Below are 20,954 nucleotides of genomic sequence, written 5' to 3'. Positions count from 1 at the left end.
TCCATGGTGCAATCTGTGAAACAGGGACTTTATTCAAGGTCTGCAACTAAGGGGCGTGCAATCTCTCTCACGTTCCCGTTTATCACGGTCCATTGTCCGCCCTCTCTTGTACAATAGCCTTATATGAGAGTACACATTACAACAACAACAACTATAATGGACCAAATACTGCAACAAGATGCAATACAAGACAGGTGCGTACATTTACACTTCTTTCTCAGATCAGTACAGTAGGATGCATATTTGAAAACAACTCGGAAACACTATAGAAATTTACTGCAATATGAAACTCATCTGGCTTCATCAATGTTCATCTGGGAGAAAACTCCACTCATGGACATCACTGATCCATCCGCCCCTTCTGTGGCCGCCCCATCTTCCTCGACCACATCTTTGCCGAATGATGGGAGCTTCCTCACGTTCGAAAGATTCAGAATTGACGAACCGTCGGTTGCGCTATCGTCGTACATCCCTCTTTTCACCGCAGTTTGCTGAAGCTGCAAGGCGTAGTCCAAGTCCCAGAGCACGTCTCCCATGCTGGGCCTCTCTTCGTCCTCTTCTCGCAAGCATTTCTCAGCAACCTCCCCGTATTTCCTCAGCGAGTTGGGATTGATCTGACCAGCAAGAACAGGGTCCACAATTTGCTCGATGGTTCCGTTCTGGATGCATGTAATGCCCCATTCGGCCAAGTTCGCCCGTTCTCTGGGAAGGGATGAGTCGATGGCAGGCCTGGTGCATAGCACCTCGAGAAGAACCACTCCAAACGAGTACACGTCTGATTTTTCCGTCAGCTGTTGGGTCCTAAAGTACTCTGGATCGAGGTATCCGAAGGTGCCCTTGACCCCCGTACTCACATGGGTTTGGCTTTGATCCAGAGGCCCCGACTTCGACAGACCGAAGTCGGCAACCTTTGCAACGTAATTCTCGTCAAGCAAAATGTTGGTGGGCTTGACGTCCCGGTGAATAATTCCTCCAACCACGCCTTTGTGGAGGTAGTTCAAGCCCCTGGCTGCTCCAATGCAGATCTCGAGCCTCTGCTTCCATGGTAAGGATGGGAAATCGGAACCGTACAGGTGATCTCTTAAGCTCCCCTTCTCCATAAACTCGTAAACTAGTATCATCTCGGACCGTTCAGCGCAATAACCAATTAAGGAAACGAGGTGGCGATGGCGGATTTTGGACAAGACGGTGATCTCAGTTTGGAACTCAGAGAAGCCTTGTCCTGACCCCGGTGCACTCCGTTTCACGGCAACTTTAGTGCCGTCCCTGAGAGTTCCTCTATAGACGTTGCCAAATCCACCCTTGCCAATCAAAAGTTTTTGATCGAAGTTGTTGGTAGCGAAATGGATTTCAGAAAGGGGTATTATCAGTCCTAGATGTAAATTAGGGACAGCAGAGCCCTGGGTAGTTTGCTCGGTCAATTTACTGTGAGAACTGCCTCCTCCATATGCAGGCAACGGAGACCAAGCCGAAAGTTCAGTCGTCTTCGGCTTTCTATACTTGCGTACGAAGATCGCTGCACAAACACATATGCAGAGAAGCGCGATGCTTCCGGAAACTAGCCCAATTATGAGGCCGAGGTGCTTATTCCGGTTATCGCCCTCCGAAGGCACAAAATCCGAGTCCCACGACCCTTTCATCTCCATTATCTCCAGGCCATTGAGATAGGCTTGCTGAGATACTGTGCCTGAGGCATTAAGGATGCCTATGCTGATGTTCACTAGCCCTGAGCTGCCCGGTTGAACCACAAAATCATAACGAAAAGGAACTGCAGGGTGACGAAACCCATTGGTACCGTACGGGTCAATGAGCTGAGTTAAATTCCCATAAACATAGAGATTGAAAAGCACCGTGTTGAGAGACGGGCTAACAAAGTCGCAGAAATGAGCCCGGACCAAGTGCTGGGTGTTTGTGCTCACCTTGAAGCTCCAGCTGGTGTTGCGGTATAATCCCCCATTGGTAAAACTCACGTTCATCACTTTGGCACTCAAGTAGACGCGATCTGCTGCTAAGTATTGGTCTTCAACATCCTGGTAATTAAGAACATTCGCATAGCTAGACCTGTTTTGTGCAGCATTTGGGACTTGAATGTACTTATCATCAGGATTCCAACTTCTCCACAAACCATCGTTGCCCGGAGTTACTTCATCGCCTCCGACATTTATTCGATAAACTGTGCGCGAGACCTGGGAGGAAATTCCACTATAGTTGCTGCTAACGATGCCTGAAGTCCCCACACTTGGAGCAGAATCAGGTATGGCTCCATCGGGCACAAGGAACGCTTCAAGGGCATTTATAAATGCAAACGATGTCCCCTGAGGACTAAAATAGAGTGCAAACTTGGTACTGTTTATGCTAAGCAAGAACTCCTCCACAACAGGAGAGTTAGTGCTAGTGGGAACTTGGAAATTGCTGAGAAGGGTGAGCCCCTTTACCGAGACATTGAACAGAGCCTCAGAGAGATTGGTTGCGGAAGCGAAAGGGAAAAAGTGGAGTCGCACGATGTGAGTACCTTTGTCGATTCCGTCAAGAACGTACTGCGACGAAGGGCTTCTGAAGATTCTCGCCGTCTCGTAGATAGCCGAGACGCTCGACGATTGGTCGCTGGATTGGGCGGAGGTGCTCCGTTTCGGGAAGGAGATGGAGGAGCCAGAGCTCGCGTCACCGACAAACGCCCTGTTGGAATAGTTTACGCTGTTGCTCGATCCGCAATTGATGAAGTGCTTGGTCTGGGTGGTGTAGGCTGAGGAAACAGCAAGAAGAAGAAGTGGGTACTGAAGAACGATGAGGAAGAGAGTGGAGCTAGGGGCGCGGACTCCATGGATGGGAAGCTTGGCCATGGAAACAGAGGAAGAGGATGGAACTCCGTTTCAAGATGTGAATTGTGATGAAGCGGTTTCAGTTGTATTGACTTGAGATTGACTATCACGCGTTGGAAATTGGCGACGAAGAAGATTCTCGGCTGGAGTCTGGAGATGAGGGGCTCGTTTGGGGTGGGGATGAATTTGCTTCCTGCAAAGACGATTTTGGACTCCCAAACGGGGCACTGTTTTGGCCATGATGCTGAGGACACTTTGGCCCTTTTGATCCCACTAACTTTCGGCAAATGGCCCGAGCACAAAAGTGGGAAGACGTTGAAATTTGAGAGACCGGACAAGAGATGAATGTCCTTTTTCTCTTGGGAGAGAATAGCGCTAGCCGACGGAGGAGACGGTCCCACAGAAGTCAAGGTTGATTCTGAAAAGTTATAGCGCGTTGAATAGTCATTTACCGGGCTTACTGTGTCTTCTCCAATTGGGGTCTTTCTCTTGACTTGACGAGCAATTCGCACGTATTGTTCACGGCCACCTTCCACGCCCCGGCCGCAACTTGAAAGCTCCAGCCCTGACGTGGGAACAACGGGCTTTGTCCATCAATTTAAGTTGAAGCTATCGATCGTGTAAGAAAGTAACCGATTTTTTGGTTTTCGATTGACCGCCTATATGTCGATTGACAATCTTGTTGTCGATCCAAAGATTGTTTATGGATTACCTGGTAACCAAAAGTCTGTTTTTGACTATTCCCTTTGTTATTTGTTGGATTTTCTAACATGGACAATGTTAATCATTACGTAGTCAACTAATGACTAAAACTTTCATGTTGGCATTCGACAAGTCCCTCTAGGATGAAGGCACATTAGCATAAACATTTTTTAGGACATGCCTATCAAAATTTAGGCAGTGAGATGTCATTTGAAGGAAAATTATCCAAATAATCCTAAATCTTGCGGTCAATTGAGTCATAAACCTTTCATTTGTATCAATTTCGTCATAAGCCTTTTGATAATTTGTCAATTTAGTTCTAAACCTTTCAATTGTGCCATTTTAGTCGTGAGTCTTCCAATATTGCTAGTTTAGTCTAAACCTTTTGAAAGTTTGCTACTTCAGTCCTAAACCTATTAGTTGGATAATTTACCCAAAAAACTATATTGGCAAATCATCAAAAGATTTAGAACTAGATTGACACAATTAAAAAGATTAGGGATTGATAAATCATCAAAATGTTTAAAATTAAATTAGCACAATTAAAAGGTTTAAAATTGAATTGGCCGCCGTACAATAAATTTAGGACATTTTGGATTATATTTTCGTCATTTGAAAGGTTAGAGAGGGAGAGGAAATAGTGATTGCGAGCCGTGACGGCAACGAGGGTACGGTGGGTGGCGGTGCCAGCACCAAGTGCTCTGGGCCGCGGCGATGAGTCCAAGCTTGACCTACGGTGGCAATGTCATTATTTTGTGGTCCACTGGTCCTGCAACTAAAAAGAATGGGAAATGATATGCTTTGCTTCATTATAAAGTTGACTTGTCAATCCTAGGCAGCAATAGCACCAATTTTGCAAAGAAAGTAAACCACGTTACCCTAATCAACCAAAGGTCCCACATTGATCATAATTGACAAAGTTAAGATGTTTAATTGAGAAAAAAAAACTCATGTATTTAATTGCAGACAAGCAAAAAATCATGTCCTTGTGATGTCATTATCTCACCTATTGTAATATTAAATGTAATCTTTTCGCGTGCTTTGAGAATAGGAATGACAAGATACAAAACGTGCATAAACATATAAGAAAAAGTTCATGCGAGTATACAATTACTAATTGTCATGTCTAAGTCTCGATAACAATTGGCAACGATGTTGCGTACCCTAAATCTCGATAAGAAATAATTTACTCATTTCATGTCAATATCGAATGATCTCTTTAAGCATCTGTGAAATCCACAAATCAAGTGATGGGAAGAGGAGGAAATTTTTTTCTTCTAACCCTGGAGTGGGGTTAAACGCTGCCCAGACAACAAAGCTCCATATTTCCCTAGAAAACCAAAAAGCTGAAGCACAAAAAGAAAAACTTTCGACCCGGACAAATAAAATAACAATGCTAATGCCACCAACCTAACCTCAGCTGAGGAAAAAAGGATCAAGTAGAGCATTGTCCACCTCTAAAGCAGAGACAGCACAAGTTAAAGCAGAGACAGCACAAGTTATACTGTAAACGGGTTGCAATTTGAGTCGAAAGCCATTCAGCAGCAAATCCTTCGTCCTGAATGATCAAGAACAGCGCAGGAGTGGTTCTTAGGATTACATACTAAGCTCATGCTCTCAATGGTCAATGAACCGCCTTCGAAACCTTGAGCCTCATCTAATTTATTGACATCCTTTAAAGAAAATTATTAAACAATTGTCCAAAAATTCCTAAAACTATTGCACTTTTATCCATCCAATCTTAAACCTTTCAATTTTGTCAACTGAGTCCTAAATTTTTTCACATTTTGTCAATTGAGTCCATCCGGTCAATTTTGACAGGGAAATCACCGACATGGACGTCAATGATCCTATGTGGCACGTCGGTCCCGACATGGATGATATGTCTTATCACTTTAATATTTTTATTAATTTCTATTTTCCTTTCTTTTTCTTTGCTTTTTTTTTTTGGTGACCCTCGCCGGCGGCGAAGGGCCACCTTACCCACGATCAGCGGGGCTGTGATGCCCTTGCGTAGGGCCATCATACACCAATAGCGGGCAAGGGCTAGCTTGCCTACCGTCGACGAGGCCACGATGGCCTCGCCTAAGGCCTTCATGGACCCACTAACTGCGAACTAGGGGGGCCTCGTCTAGTATGGGTGAGGCCTTCTCGGCCTATGAGGATCGTTAGTGACCCTCGCTAGCACCGAACGAAAGCAAAGAAAATAAAAATAATGAATTCAAAAAAATATTAATAAAAATTATCCATGTCCGCACCGTTCGTGCTACGTAAGATAGCCCGCGTGCACGTCGCCCATTTCCTTCCAAAATTGATCGGATGGACTCAATTGGCAAAATATGAATATGTTTAGGATTCAATTGGCAAAATTGAAAGATTTAAGACTGAATTTGTAAAAATGCAATGGTTTTAGGATTTTTTTTAAAACAATTTTCCCAGAGAATAATAATAATAGGGGATGTGCAAGAACATAACTATAAATAGGGGTGTGCAACCGGACCAAGTCTACCCGGAACTCGGATCGGACCACCCAAAAAATAGAGCCGGGAACCAGTTCCTATTTAAATCGGTCCGGGAATCGGTTCCACTTTTTGGAAATAGGTTGAAATTGGTGCAATTCCAGGTTCTAGGTGGAGACCCACCCGAATCGATTTTAGAACCGATTTTTAGCTACTCTTTTAAAAAAGGAAACCCTAGGTTCTCTTGCCAACGTTGCCTCCTCTTCCCTACTTTGTGTTTCCCATCTCGTCGTGCTCTCTCTCTCTCTCTCTCTCTCTCTCTCTCCATATATATATATATATATATATATTTATCGCCACCATCGGTTTGCCTCTCATTGTCGCCATCATTGACGCTGCAAAGATGTAACACAACTCGTCGTCGCCTTTTGTCTCATTGTTGCCGGACTAGCCACCATAGCCTCTCGTTGTCAGCTCTCTTTTGCATCTCACCGACACCGATGCTACTATCCGGAATGAGGTGAGTTCATCATCGATACTCATTATTTTGATGGAAAAAATAAAATCAGAAAAAGAAACAAAAGGAAAACAGGTTCTTGGGTAGACCCTAGAACCGGATCGAAAAATAGGGTTGGTTCCACAACAGGTTTCAAGACAAACATGGTTGGTTCTAGGTTTCAAAAACTAGAAACTGGTTATATCGGGGTCAGTTTCAAGGTCTAACTCTGGACCCTACCCACCTGGCTCATGCTCACCCCTAACTATAAAAGCCATCTAGCATAAGCACCAAAAACAATTACAGAGCAGGACATCCATGGTGCAATCTGTGAAACAGGGGCTTTATTCAAGGTCTGCAACTAAGGGGCGTGCAATCTCTCCCACGTTCCCGTTTATCACGGTCCATTGTCCGCCCTCTCTTGTACAATAGCCTTATATGAGAGTACACATTACAACAACAACAACTATAATGGACCAAATACTGCAACAAGATGCAATACAAGACAGGTGCGTACATTTACACTTCTTTCTCAGATCAGTACAGTAGGATGCATATTTGAAAACAACTCGGAAACACTATAGAAATTTACTGCAATATGAAACTCATCTGGCTTCATCAATGTTCATCTGGGAGAAAACTCCACTCATGGACATCACCGATCAATCCGCCCCTTCTGTGGCCGCCCCATCTTCCTCGACCACATCTTTGCCGATCGATGGGAGCTTCCTCACGTTCGAATGATTCAGAATTGACGAACCGTCGGTTGTGCTATCGTCGTACATCCCTCTTTTCACCGCAGTTTGCTGAAGCTGCAAGGCGTAGTCCAAGTCCCAGAGCACGTCCCCCATGCTGGGCCTCTCTTGGTCCTCTTCTCGCAAGCATTTCTCAGCAACCTCCCTGTATTTCCTCAGCGAGTTGGGATTGATCTGACCAGCAAGAACAGGGTCCACGATTTGCTCGATGGTTCCGTTCTGGATGCATGTAATGCCCCATTCAGCCAAGTTTGCCCGTTCTCTGGGAAGGGATGGGTCGATGGCAGGCCTGGTGCATAGCACCTCGAGAAGAACCACTCCAAACGAGTACATGTCTGATTTTTCCGTCAGCTGTTGAGTCCTAAAGTACTCTGGATCGAGGTATCCGAAGGTGCCCTTGACCCCCGTACTCACATGGGTTTGGCTTGGATCCAAAGGCCCCGACTTCGACAGACCGAAGTCGGCAACCTTCGCAACGTAATTCTCGTCAAGCAAAATGTCGGTGGGCTTGACGTCCCGGTGAATAATTCCTCCAACCACGCCTTTGTGGAGGTAGTTCAAGCCCCTGGCTGCTCCAATGCAGATATCGAGCCTCTGCTTCCATGGTAAGGATGGGAAATCGGAACCGTGCAGGTGATCTCTTAAGCTCCCCTTCTCCATAAACTCGTAAACTAGTATCATCTCGGACCGTTCAGAGCAATACCCAATTAAGGAAACGAGGTGGCGATGGCGGATTTTGGACAAGACGGTGATCTCGGTTTGGAACTCAGAGAAGCCTTGTCCTGACCCCGGCGCACTCCGTTTCACGGCAACTTTAGTGCCGTCCCTGAGAGTTCCTCTATGGACGTTGCCAAATCCACCCTTGCCAATCAAAAGTTTTTGATCGAAGTTGTTGGTAGCGAAATGGATTTCAGAAAGGGGTATTATCAGTCCTAGATGTAAATTGTTGAAGTTTGTTTGTTAAAACAAAAGCTGCCTTTTCAATCCCACATAGGATAGAAAGAAGGGTGCAAGTCTCTTCATTAGTTAGAAGGCCACAATAGTCTTTCGGAATAAAGAAATGGGCAAGTGGGCTAGACCCCACTATACCCGCGTGTGATTGCGCGATTTTGACGCGATTATTAGATGCACGGTGTGATGTTACGGACTTGAATAAGTGTGATGTTTCGGACATGAATAGGTACGTTCGTACATGGACAATTCTGTTCAATTTCTGTGGATAACTTTTATTCTTTCGTTTTCCTTCAAAAGAGAGACAGCCAATCTTCTTTGTTTCGTAGGGAGTTTTTGGATAACTTTTATTCTTTCGTTTTCCTTCAAAAGAGAGACAGCCAATCTTCTTTGTTTCGTAGGGAGTTTTTGGAGATTTATTGGAATTGCTATCCAAGAATCTCATCGCGACTTTGTTGTATCCTGAAGGGAATTTGCCGAAAACCTATAGCAACTTTGTGGGGCAAATTGATCCTAAAAGAGAGTGATTACACGCCTTAAAGTCCGACTACATTGTTACTACATTCCATTACTTTTTCCAACATAAATTAGGGACAGCAGAGCCTTGGGTAGTTTGCTCGGTCAATTTATCGTGAGAACTGCCTCCTCCAAATGCAGGCAACGGAGACCAAGCCGAAAGTTCGGTCGTCTTCGGCTTTGTATACTTGCTGCGAAGATCGCTGCACAAACACATACGCAGAGAAGCGCGATGCTTCCGGAAACTAGCCCAATTATGAGGCCGAGGTGCTTATTCCGGTTATCGGCCACCTCGGCCTCTGAAGGCACAAAATCCGAGTCCCACGACCCTATCATCTCCATTATCTCCAGGCCATTGAGATAGGCTTGCTGAGTTACTGTGCCTGAGGCATCAAGGAGGCCTATGCTGATGTTCACTAGCCCCGAGCTGCCCGGTTGAACCACAAAATCATAACGCAAAGGAACTGCAGGTCGACGAAACCCATTGATACCGTACGGGTCAATGTGCTGAGTGAAATTCCCATAAACATAGAGATTGAAAAGCACCGTGCGGAGAGACAAGCTAACGTAGTCGCAGAAATGAGCCCGGACCAAGTGCCGGGTGTTTGCGCTCACCTTGAAGCTCCAACTGGTGTTGCGGTATAATCCCCCATTGGGAAAATTCACGTTCATCACTTTGGCACTCAAGTAGACGCGATCTGCTGCTAAGTATTGGTCTTGAACATCCTAGTAATTAAGAACAGTCCCATAGCTAGACCTGTTTTGTGCAGCATTTGGGACTTGAATGTACTTATCATCGGGATTCCAACTTCTCCACAAACCATCGTTGCCCGGAGTTACTTCATCGCCTCCGACATTTATTCGATAAACCGTGCGCGAGACCCGGGAGGAAATTCCACTATAGTTGCTGCTAACGTTATTGAAGATATCACCGCCTACTCTAGAATTCAATTGCGTGACTCTTCGATAGATTTTTCGGTTTCCGATGGACATCTATCGACGCGCGTGTTTAGTGTCATTATTGTTTTGTAGTTCTTTAAGAGTCATCATTTGTTGTGTGTCTTGAGAGTCTTTTAGTATTCCAATGTGTAATTATTGCTATGTATCTGGACGGGTCTTTTCATGTACCTAGGGTATGTCAGGAGTCATGTCTTTACGCCTATATAAAGGCAAGTCTTGTAATCATCTAAAAAAAAAGGTGAAAGTAAGGTGAATATAGAAAATTGTAGAGTCCATCTCCTCCCTTGAACACTTCTCTTGTGTGAAGAAAACCTTTCACCTTCGATAAGTCTTCGATCATCTTGAGGATCGAGACGTGCTTTGCAACTCTGAGATTCAACATTTGGTATCGTAGCACGGTTATCGGGGACCGTGAATCAAGTCTTCCGGAGAGTGGTTCATGAAGACGGTGGTCGGCGACCATTGTTTGTGTGCAAGCGGTCGAGGATCGAAGTACGTCGAAGTTCTGCCGGAATACGATCGGGGATCGTGATCAATTGATTGGGTTCAAGCCGGGCACTTTTCTCCAATCGGATGGCGTACGTATCAAGTTCGACGAATGGTATTGAGAAGCTCAACAATTCCAATTATAATAATTGGAGTACCCGCATGCGCTTTTATTTGCGGGGTCAAGATTTGTGGGATATTATTAGCGGCGGCAACACCACGGCACCTACAAACGATGGTGATCCGAGGAGATGGAACATCAAAGCGGGTAAGGCTCTTTACGCTCTTGCTGTGACTATTGAAGATGACTTGTTGCAGCATATAAAGAGTGCGCATACTCCCAAGGAGGCATGGGATAACTTGGCAGTATTGTTCGTGAGGTCGAGTGATGCCAAGTTGCAAAGGTTGGAGAATGAGCTACTGTCGATGTCACAACAAAATATGACGGTAAGTCAGTATTTCTCCAAAGTTAAGTCTATTTGTGACGAAATTTCGAAGCTAGATCCAAATAATGCTATCTCCGAAACGAGAATGAGAAGGATTATTATTCACGGGTTAAAGCCGGAGTATAATGGTATTGTTACGGCTACTCGTGGATGGGCAACACAACCAACGTTGATCGAACTGGAGAATGTTTTGGCCAACCAAGAAACTTTAGATAATCAAATGTCTAAGGTTTCGATGAAGGGAGATGAGAGTGCCCTCTTCGGTGATAAAAGAGGGTTCAAGGGCCAGAGGAGAATCGGTGCTGACAATAGAGATGACAAGCCGGGAAAAAGTCATGTCGAAAGGCAAAAGCAGCCAGCTCGTGGAGAATGGAAAAAGCGTCTAGGAGAGGCGAGCCTTCGATCAGGGGGAGCCTAGCGTAACCGCTATGGCAATGACAAAAGGCGTAGTGGACGATGTTACATCTGTGGCAAAGAAGGTCATTTCGCCAGAGATTGTCGAGCAAAGAGAGTTGAAGGAAATGTCACAGCATCATCGAAGAGGAGTGATTTCGATGACAATGTGGAATGGGATTTTCATGCGTCCGTTGCAACGGAGGTGCAAGACGAACTCGCTGCCTCATCCATTGCTGAGTCGAACCATTCGATGGCTTTAATCACCGTAAGTGATAAGTCGATTAATTATGATGTTGACTGGATTGTTGATTCGGGGTGTTCGAATCACATGACCGGAGATCAAGGCAAGCCGTCGAATACGCTGGATTATACCGGTGGACGTGTAGTCATTACTGCAGACGGCTCGAGGTTGCCAATTTCTCATATTGGTGAAACGGTGATAACTCCTTGACTCAATTCACAGCAAGTTGAATTGAAAAATGTATATCATGTGCCGGGGATGAAGAAAAATTTATTGTCTGTGTCCCGGTTTACGTACTCGGGTAATTATGTTATTTTCGGTCCCGAGATGTTAAGGTGTACTGAAGTTTAAAGCCCACAAGTCGACCAATCATGGAGGGACGTCGACCGGAGTCCGTTTACGTGATGTCCGCTCAAACGGCATACGTAAACAAAACCCGGAGGAATGATACACCCGATTTGTGGCATGCGCGGCTTGGGCATGTAAGTTATCACAAGTTGAAAGTGATAATGCAGAAGAATATGCTGAAGGGCCTCCCCAGGTTGGAAGTTCAAGAAGATGTGGTCCGTGCCGGATGCTAGTTTGGAAAGGCACATCAGCTTCCTTACGAGGAATCATCATTCAAAGCTCGTACGCCTCTCGAGCTCATTCACTCGGATGTGTTTGGTCCAATGAAGCAATCGTCTATTGGTGGATCAAAGTTTATGATCACATTTATCGACGACTTCTCCAGGTATGTTTGGGTTGATTTCATGAAAGATAAATCCGAGGCATTTATCAAATTTAAGGAGTTTAAGGAGAAGGTAGAAAGTGAAGTGGGTAAGAAGATTCTTTGCCTTTGTACCGATAATGGGGGAGAATATACTTCTAATGAATTCACAAAGTATTTGCGAGAATGCAACATACGTCGACAGTTTACGTGTCCGTATACGCCACAGCAAAATGGAGTTGCCGAAAGGAAGAATCGGCATCTAGCAAAGACATGCAGGAGCATGCTACATGCGAAGAATGTTCCACCAAGATTTTGGGCTGAGTGTATGAAGACAACGGCTCATGTGATTAACAGATTACCACAAGCAAGGCTCGGCTTCGTTTCACCATACAAGAGGTTATGGAAGTGCAAGCCTGTGGTAAGTCATTTCAGAGTTTTTGGATGTGTATGTTATGCATTTGTGCCAGAACACCTTCGCAGCAAATTCGACAAGAAGGCGGTTTGATGTATTTTCGTGAGCTATGATGATCAACGAAAAGGGTGGAAGTGTTGTGATCCTACAACGGGGAGGTGTTATATTTCGAGGAATGTGGTGTTCGACGAATTATCGTCATGGTGGTCATTTCAAGGCGTCGAATTGCCAGATTCACAGCATATCGAAGAAGAGTTTCAAGAAAGGCTGAGAGACTTCGATGAGGATCAGCTTATCGAAAAAGATGTCGAAAAGGATGTCGAAGCACAATCACAAGGTTCGACAAGTTCATCCGGTGAGCATCGAATAGTAACAGAGGAATTTCGACCAAGTCGAGTAGAGGAACCCGAAGGAGAAGAGCCTCGACTTCGAAGATCACGGAGGCAGAGGAGGCCAAACCCCAAGTATGCCAATGCAGCGTTGATCGAAGATGTTGGCGCAGTGGAGCCGTCGACATATGAGGAAGCATCGAAGGATGCAGAGTGGAGAAAGGCCATGGAGGAAGAGATCCTCGCACTAAAAAAGAATGAGACATGGAACTTGGTGCCGAAACCCGAAGAGGTACGTCCTATATCTTGCAAATGGGTTTATAAATTGAAAACTCGACCAGATGGGTCGATAGAGAGATGTAAAGCACGTTTAGTCGCTCGAGGTTTTTCGCAAAAGTATGGCGTCGATTATGAAGAAACCTTTAGCCCAATGGCCAAAGTTACTACTGTTCGAGTTCTGTTGGCACTCACAGCAAGCAAGTCGTGGAATCTATGGCAGATGGATGTGAAGAATGCATTTCTTCATGGAGAGCTTGATCGAGAAATATACATGGAGCAACCGGATGGTTTCAAGAGCAAAAATCATCCGTAATATGTCTGCAAGCTAAAGAAAGCCTTGTATGGCTTGAAGCAAGCCCCGAGAGCATGGTATGGGAAGATCGCAGAATTCTTATTGAGAAGCGGTTATTCTGTAGCCCCAGCAGATTCGAGCTTGTTCGTGAAGGAAGAAGATGAAAAGATAGCGACTATGTTGGTTTATGTGGATGATCTCATCATTACTGGAGATGATGAAGATGAGATATGTCGAATTAGAGCCAATCTCTCGATCCGTTTTCAGATGAAGGAGTTTGGAGAGTCAAGCACTTTCCCGGGACTCGAGATTGATCGGACAAAGGAAGGATTATTCCTATGTCAACGTAAGTATGCACGAGATCTCTTAGAGAAGTTCGGGATGCTCGATTGCAAGCCTATATCTACTCCGTTGGATGGGAATGCAAAGTCGTGTGCAGATGAAGGTCGAGAGTTAGAAGATTCGACCATGTACAGTGCAACCCGGTAGGTAGTCTAATTTACCTTACCATAACTCGACCCGATATCGCTTTGCAAGTGGGAGTAGTAAGTCGATTTATGGAAAAGCCACGGAAGCCTCACTTGGATGCAGCCAAGCGTATCCCGAGGTATGTAAAGAAGACATTTGATTTTGGCCTTTTGTACAAGAAGGTCTCATCGAGTGAGTTGGTCGGTTATTGCGATGCCGACTTTGCTGGAGATCAATACACAAGGCGCTCGACTACTGGATACTCGTTTAATCTTGGATCAGCAGTAGTATCCTGGTGCAATAAAAGACAGCCGATCGTGTCTCTGTTGACGACGGAAGCTGAATACAGAGCAGCAGCAATGGCAGCTCGGGAGAGTTCGTGGCTAGTGCGCTTATTGAAGGATCTCCATCAATCGATAGATTATTCGACAACGTTGTTTTGTGATAATCTATCAGCTATAAGTTTGGCAGAAAATCCAGTCTTTCATGCTAGAACAAAGCATGTGGAAGTACACTATCATTTTCTGCAAGAGAAGGTCTTGCAGGGCGAGATCAAAATGGAGTACACCAAGACAAGTGATCAAGTTGCTGATATCTTCACCAAAGGTCTTGGAGCAGCAAAGTTCGATGAGTTTAGAACTCAGCTTGGTATGGTCGCGAGATCTGTCCTAAGAGAGAGTAGTCGGTGAGGGAGAGTATTGAAGATATCACCGCCTACTCTAGAATTCAATTGCGTGACTCTTCGATAGATTTTTCGGTTTCCGATGGACATCTATCGACGCGCGTGTTTAGTGTCATTATTGTTTTGTAGTTCTTTAAGAGTCATCATTTGTTGTGTGTCTCGAGAGTCTTTTAGTATTCCAATGTGTAATTATTGCTATGTATCCGGACGGGTCTTTTCATGTACCTAGGGTATGTCGGGAGTCATGTCTTTACGCCTATATAAAGGCAAGTCTTGCAATCATCTAAAAAAAAAGGTGAAAGTAAGGTGAATATAGAAAATTGTAGAGTCCATCTCCTCCCTTGAACACTTCTCTTGTGTGAAGAGAACCTTTCACCTTCGATAAGTCTTCGATCATCTTGAGGATCGAGACGTGCTTTGCAACTCTGAGATTCAACAAACGTTGCCTGATGTGCCCACACTTGGAGCAGAATCAGGTATGGCTCCATCGGGCACAAGGAACGCTTCAAGGGCATTTATAAATGCAAATGATGTCCCCTGAGGACTAAAATAGAGTGCAAACTTGGTACTGTTTATGCTCAGCAAGAACTCCTCCACTACAGGAGAGTTAGTGCTACTGGGCACTTGGAAATTGCTGAGAAGGGTGAGCCCCTTTACCGAGACATTGAACAGAGCCTCAGGGAGATTGCTTGCGGAAGCGAAAGGGAAAAAGTGGAGTCGCACGATGTGAGTACCTTTGTCGATTCCGTCAAGAACGTGCTGCGACGAAGGGCTTCTGAAGATTCTCGCCGTCTCGTAGATAGCCGAGACGCTCGACGATTGGTTGCTGGATTGGGCGGAGGTGCTCCGTTTCGGGAAGGAGATGGAGGAGCCAGAGCTCGCGTCACCGACAAACGCCCTGTTGGAATAGTTTACGCTGTTGCTCGATCCACAATTGATGAAGTGCTTGGTCTGGGTGGTGTAGGCTGAGGAAACAGCAAGAAGAAGAAGTGGGTACTGAAGAACGATGAGGAAGAGAGTGGAGCCAGGGGCGCGGACTCCATGGATGGGAAGCTTGGCCATGGAAACAGAGGAAGAGGATGGAACTGCGTTTCAAGATGTGAATTGTGATCAAGCGGTTTCAGTTGTATTGACTTGAGATTGACTATCACGCGTTGGAAATTGGCGACGAAGAAGATTCTCGGCTGGAGTCTGGAGATGAGGGGCTCGTTTGGGGTGGGGATGAATTTGCTTCCTGCAAAGACGATTTTGGACTCCCAAACGGGGCACTGTTTTGGCCATGATGCTTTGTCTTCTCGAATTGGGGTCTTTCTCTTGACTTGACGAGCAATTCGCACGTATTGTTCACGGCCACCTTCCGCGCCCCGGCCGCAACTTGAAAGCTCCAGCCCTGACGTGGGAACAACGGGCTTTGTCCATCAATTTAAGTTGAAGCTATCGATCGTGTAAGAAAGTAACCGATTTTTTGGTTTTCGATTGACTACCTATATGTCGATTGACAATCTTGTTGTCGGTCCAAAGATTGTTTATGGATTACCTAGCAACCAAAAGTCTGTTTTTGACGATTCCCTTTGTTATTTGTTTATCTTTTCAAGAGTCTATTAAGCTGCCCAAGCTGGTGAATAAATTTGGAATCTTGTTGACACCTAAATTTTGATGTTTGGAAAATCATCCATTTCAAGCATAAAAATGAAAACTAGTCATAGTTCTCACTAAAAATAATTCTCATGCATTTCATATTTATTTTTCGTCTGTCATGCATATCTTTGCATTCCGGACGGAGGCGGAGCAACCGAGCTTCAATTTGAGGGGCAGCTGGACCGAACTTAGTCTAAAATTTTTTACTAGGACATTAGGAGCGTGTGCCAAACTTTTGTGAGCTAAGAGAACTTATTTTCAAGCTCAATTCTACTCATTCAAGCTTAATTATTAAGGCTTTCAATTTAATGTTTACTATTTAAGAAAAGCCTTAATTGAGTCCGAAAATGTGAGTCAAGCCCGTAATTTGATTAGAGAATTCGGCCATGATATGGACATAAGTGTGCCAAATTTTTCACTATGATTCTGGACTGAATTTGATTGCAAATCAGCTCATTTTAGCTCTTATAATTACGAAAGTCCCTTAGTTAATTACACATTTGATTAGTTAAGGTCAAATTAGGCCCAAAATCACAAAACGAGCCCACAAGAGCCTAGGAATTTCGGCCAACTCATGGGGACCTCCATTTGGACGAAAATTCTTAATATTTTAATTGATTATGACTCTTCAAAGATCCAAATTTCAAATTCATTAAAAGAGTCTTTTCCTAACAAGAGATTACGCTTTTAAGAAACTGAAACTTTATCCTTATTCGGCTGAAAATAACAGAGAGTTCTAGTGAATTGGAACTCTCGAAATCTAACAGCTCATGTTAGATCCCACTTTGACTAGGATTACAAATTCGATGGTTCCTAAAGCCTCCTACTGCTACTAGGGCTCTAAGGACCAAGCTCTATATAAGCAAGGCCTTGGCTCTAGCATAAGGGTCGGCATTTTTTGGTAATATATTCAGGAGAGAGAGAGAGAGAGAGAGAGAGAGAGAGAGAGAGAGAGAGAGAGAGAGAGAGAGAGAGAGAGAGAGAGAGAGAGAGTGTGACGATTGGAAGATCCCTGCCTGCCGACTACAACTAGTAGTTTCATGCCAACCCACCGTGCGACGCCGTCCCTACTCCGTCGGACTCGTACTAGCCACCACGATGATCCTCACTCGTCGATCTATCACTAGTAGTTGACAATACAACGATCCGACACTCAGAGCCTCCCGTCCAAGCCCGAGAAGCCACTGCTGTCCCCGCCGCGCCGCTCTACCGACTATCCTGAAAAACGCGACTGTTCAACCCCGGTTCAAGGCCAATTAATCTTCGTTTTGGTATTATTTTGAATCCTAATCCCTTTACTACTTGTGCTAGATCATTTAAGACTAGTTTCAAGCAAATCGAACTCGAAAATGTTCGATTTTGGGCGTGACTACATCAAGCGTGTGTGCTGGAAGTTGCTTGCAAAAAGGTACGAATTCTCAAACTTTTGATTGCATAATGATGCTTATTTACTTGGAAACATGCATTGATGTCTTTGTACTATCTTGAGTATACTTGATTTACAATTAAATTGGAAGATTCAACCCTTTTTCTATTCATCTTTTGTTAGAACCGAAAACTAATGTGCTTGGTGCAAGAGAAGGAAAATCTGATTTTTCTAAGATAAATTAATCCATGCATTGGCTGAATTTGATGACGTCCTTTTTTGAGAATTGATAAAATTTAAATGGAATCATGTCTTTTCTCAAAATAACAATTCATTCAACGATTTTCGAGATCAAATTGGACTAAAAATCAATCAGATTTTTTTTTTTTTTTGTGAATTAATCTAGAATTTTCGGCATATAAGCCCTACCATGGCCGAAATCTACATAGGGAGGCTAGTTTCATTGTGATGATTATCTCTTGCTTTGGATGCGAGGAAATTACCTTATCTCATGACTGTTTTAATGCTATCTTCATGACGTGGATAAGGATTTGTCCTCAATCGAACAACTTTGTCTGTCATGGATAAATTTTTTTTTATCTCAATGTCTATCTTTAACATGTAATTTGTTGAGAATGCATATCAATTAGTTAATTGGATTTATCTTGTGATTTTCTGATAATATTGGATTGTTAGAGATAAGATTTGAGTTCATTGGATTATATCCAAATTTTTTAGAATTATCTGAATTGATTTTTCCAAACCTTAAAGATAATTTTCTCGAATTAAAATTGGATCAGATTTTTTTGGATGAGGAAAGGTGGATTCCCAACTATTATTTTTTGGCCACCCCTTGCATATTTTCAAAAATTTCAAGGACAATTGGCTAATTTTTATTTTATTTTTGTCGTGCTTGTTTGTTTTGATTGTTATAAAATTTGCACAATTTTAAATAAAAATGCTCATAATATATGCTCCCCTATGTGCCTACACCCTTCAAAACATTAAATTGCACGCCTTAGCCATGATCTCATGGAATGTGATGGCAATTTAGTGTAGAACTTCATGTTCTATCCTTTTGGCAAAAGGGACGATGTCGTTCTATATCTCTATCTGCACACCGGCTCGAATCTTCGAGGATGTAATGGATAAAATTTTTCTCTAACCCAAATCTTTGAGAATGAGTGAATTTATCCGAAAAATCGAAATTCAAAGGTATATTATGGGCATTTTTGTTTAATTTTGTTTAAATTTTTTTTTGTTTTATTTTGCTTTTGAGTGCTTTTCTTATTTTCCCGAAAAATACGAAAACAAAGAAAATCATTTTCCGAATATCATATGGTCAAACATGTTAGAACCTTGTTTTTATATCAAAAATACTATCTAACATAAGTTAAGACATTGAGAGATCATTTTCTTAGTAAAATTGGATGTTACCACATTTTATGACATGTTTTCACCAGAACCATCACTAAATCCGAAAATCACAGAAATTCTCATTTTTTGAATATCATGTGGTCCGTTCCATCTTTTGAATCAATCAAGTCACATCGATAAACCAAAAGGGATTTTTCATGAAATTGGTATCGAAAAGACGTTACTTTTTCCAATTAGCCTAACCAAGTCCCCAGAATCATTTTCTCTGTTTTGTAGTGATAAAAAAGTTCTTCCGCTATTTTCTATAGGTTTCTAATTAACCTACCGAAAATAATTAGTGGCGGCTCTAATTAAATAATTTTTCATTAATCGAATCTAAATTGCGATTCGGTAGAACTTGGGAGGGTTCGAATTAGGTTAGTTAATTTAATTAACCTGATAATCCGTTGGCCTAATTTTTAGGTCGCGACAAGTCTAAGTTGTTATATCAAGAAATATCACCCGGACGGGATGAATAGGTGATTCTGAATAGTTTTGAAACTTAATACAGAATTTGAACAAGTTCAAAACAAGAACTGAAATAGTTTAGATATAAGTTCAGAATATCACGTATAGAGATCTAAACACAATAAAGAAGGTTTACAAGAATAGGGAATTGCACGCAATGTTTATAATGGTTCGGTTTAGCAAGCCTACGTCCACTCTCTCACGCCGACGGCCGATTGGCGGGATTCCACTATATGAATCAATGAAAGGTTACAAGAGATATAACTTTCAATCACTCTTACAGAATCTCTCAAAGATAAAACTTATAGCTCTCAAGAAGAAGTATATGAATCTGAACAACTCTCGGAATTGTAAGTTTTGATATATCTCGGCTGGTCACCATGGATCTTCCCTTTACACTCATGTGCCTCCAAACTAGCCGTTGGACGGATCATCAAAGGATTGCTCTTCAATCCTTGATTGGATGCCATCAATCGTAATTGAACGAGACCGTATCTAGGAAGATATAGTAGCCGTTGGAATAGAGTCCGAACTTTTCAAATTCAGTCACCCATCCAATCAAATCCTTAGTTTCTATAAGTAGAGTTAATTTAAATCTTCAACAAACCTTATTCTTGGAAGGTAATATCCAATCGAAAATATTCTCCAAATTTGATTGGAAAATAATTTTGTCAATCAAATATTACAGACTTCCATAAATAACTCGGTCAAATCAAAAACCCGTCAAACGTAGGTCTTTAGAATCAGTACTAGAGATATTGCAAAATCTGAACATAATTCAGAAGCGGTCTTCAGAACAGGAGACTACGAATCTAAACAGACTAGATCAATTGATTTTAAGCTTCAGTAAGGTCTTTGCTGACGTGTCACATAAGTCTTCTTAGGCTTAAGCCTTCAAAGGCAATCTCTTTGTCAATCCGAATAAAAGATTTTAACTTCCTCATAAGCAAATATATGATGACTACCACTTGAGTCCGAACATCGGGTTTAGAACGATATAAGCTTTAGTTCACTTGCTTATTCTTGTAATATAAAGTTTATTTGCATTAAAAATATTTTTTACAAATAAGGATAGTTTTGTCAGAATAAAAATATTTATAAGAAAGTTTTTCTCAATATAAGTATAAGTGCTTTGCATTTGGTCAAGTTCCATTAGTCTATTTTTATGAGTTTTAAATATGTTGCAGGTTTCAAGAGTCAAAATTCGAGTCTTTAGATGTTCTAATGAAATAACCCCTCTATATAAAGAGGCAAAATCTCAAATATAATACAATGACTTGAATATTAAGAATATATGAGATTTGTCTCTATTTGAGCAAATATCTACCATGGTCTATGTATCCTTGAAAGTTTGATTCTTCCTTGGTGGTAAGCCAATAAGCATTGTATCCTTGGCTAATAATATTCTATAGGCCTTGGTAGTGAACTTCTCCTATTTCAATATCTTGAATCCTTAGCTAGTGATATTATGTATGCCTTGGCGGTGAACTTCGTCAATCCTAATCGTGATTCTTGGCTGGTGGGGCGTCCTGTATGCATTGGCTCTCATCGTATTCTATCATGCATTCACATTTACCTATCGACATGCATCCCATACACTCTGACAACATTGACAATCACTCAAATTGATATTAACTCAATCTGCACAAGCATCAAATTGGTATC

General features: G+C 42.8%; 2 protein-coding genes across 2 annotated transcripts; both read right to left on the bottom strand.

Annotated features, from left to right (window-relative positions):
- On the bottom strand, window positions 1–15,634 carry LOC115742066 (probable receptor-like protein kinase At2g23200). The gene is made up of 2 exons (XM_048272881.1): window positions 14,853–15,634; window positions 1–2,229 (listed from the first exon to the last, which is right to left on the bottom strand). Exons 1-2 carry the CDS (start codon window positions 15,461–15,463, stop codon window positions 291–293), a joined length of 2,550 nt encoding a protein of 849 aa, XP_048128838.1. The 5' UTR covers window positions 15,464–15,634; the 3' UTR covers window positions 1–290.
- LOC115742109 (receptor-like protein kinase THESEUS 1) lies at window positions 6,739–8,170 on the bottom strand. Its single transcript, XM_048272892.1, has one exon. The coding sequence runs from the start codon at window positions 7,910–7,912 to the stop codon at window positions 7,139–7,141; it is 774 nt and encodes a 257-aa protein (XP_048128849.1). The 5' UTR covers window positions 7,913–8,170; the 3' UTR covers window positions 6,739–7,138.
- Window positions 15,635–20,954: the final 5,320 nt, after the last annotated feature.

Source organism: Rhodamnia argentea, chromosome 11 (genome assembly GCF_020921035.1).
Source record: "Rhodamnia argentea isolate NSW1041297 chromosome 11, ASM2092103v1, whole genome shotgun sequence".
Lineage (NCBI taxonomy): Eukaryota > Viridiplantae > Streptophyta > Magnoliopsida > Myrtales > Myrtaceae > Rhodamnia > Rhodamnia argentea.
Note: the sequence above shows the minus strand (reverse complement) of the source record. Positions and strands in the feature narration are given on the sequence as shown.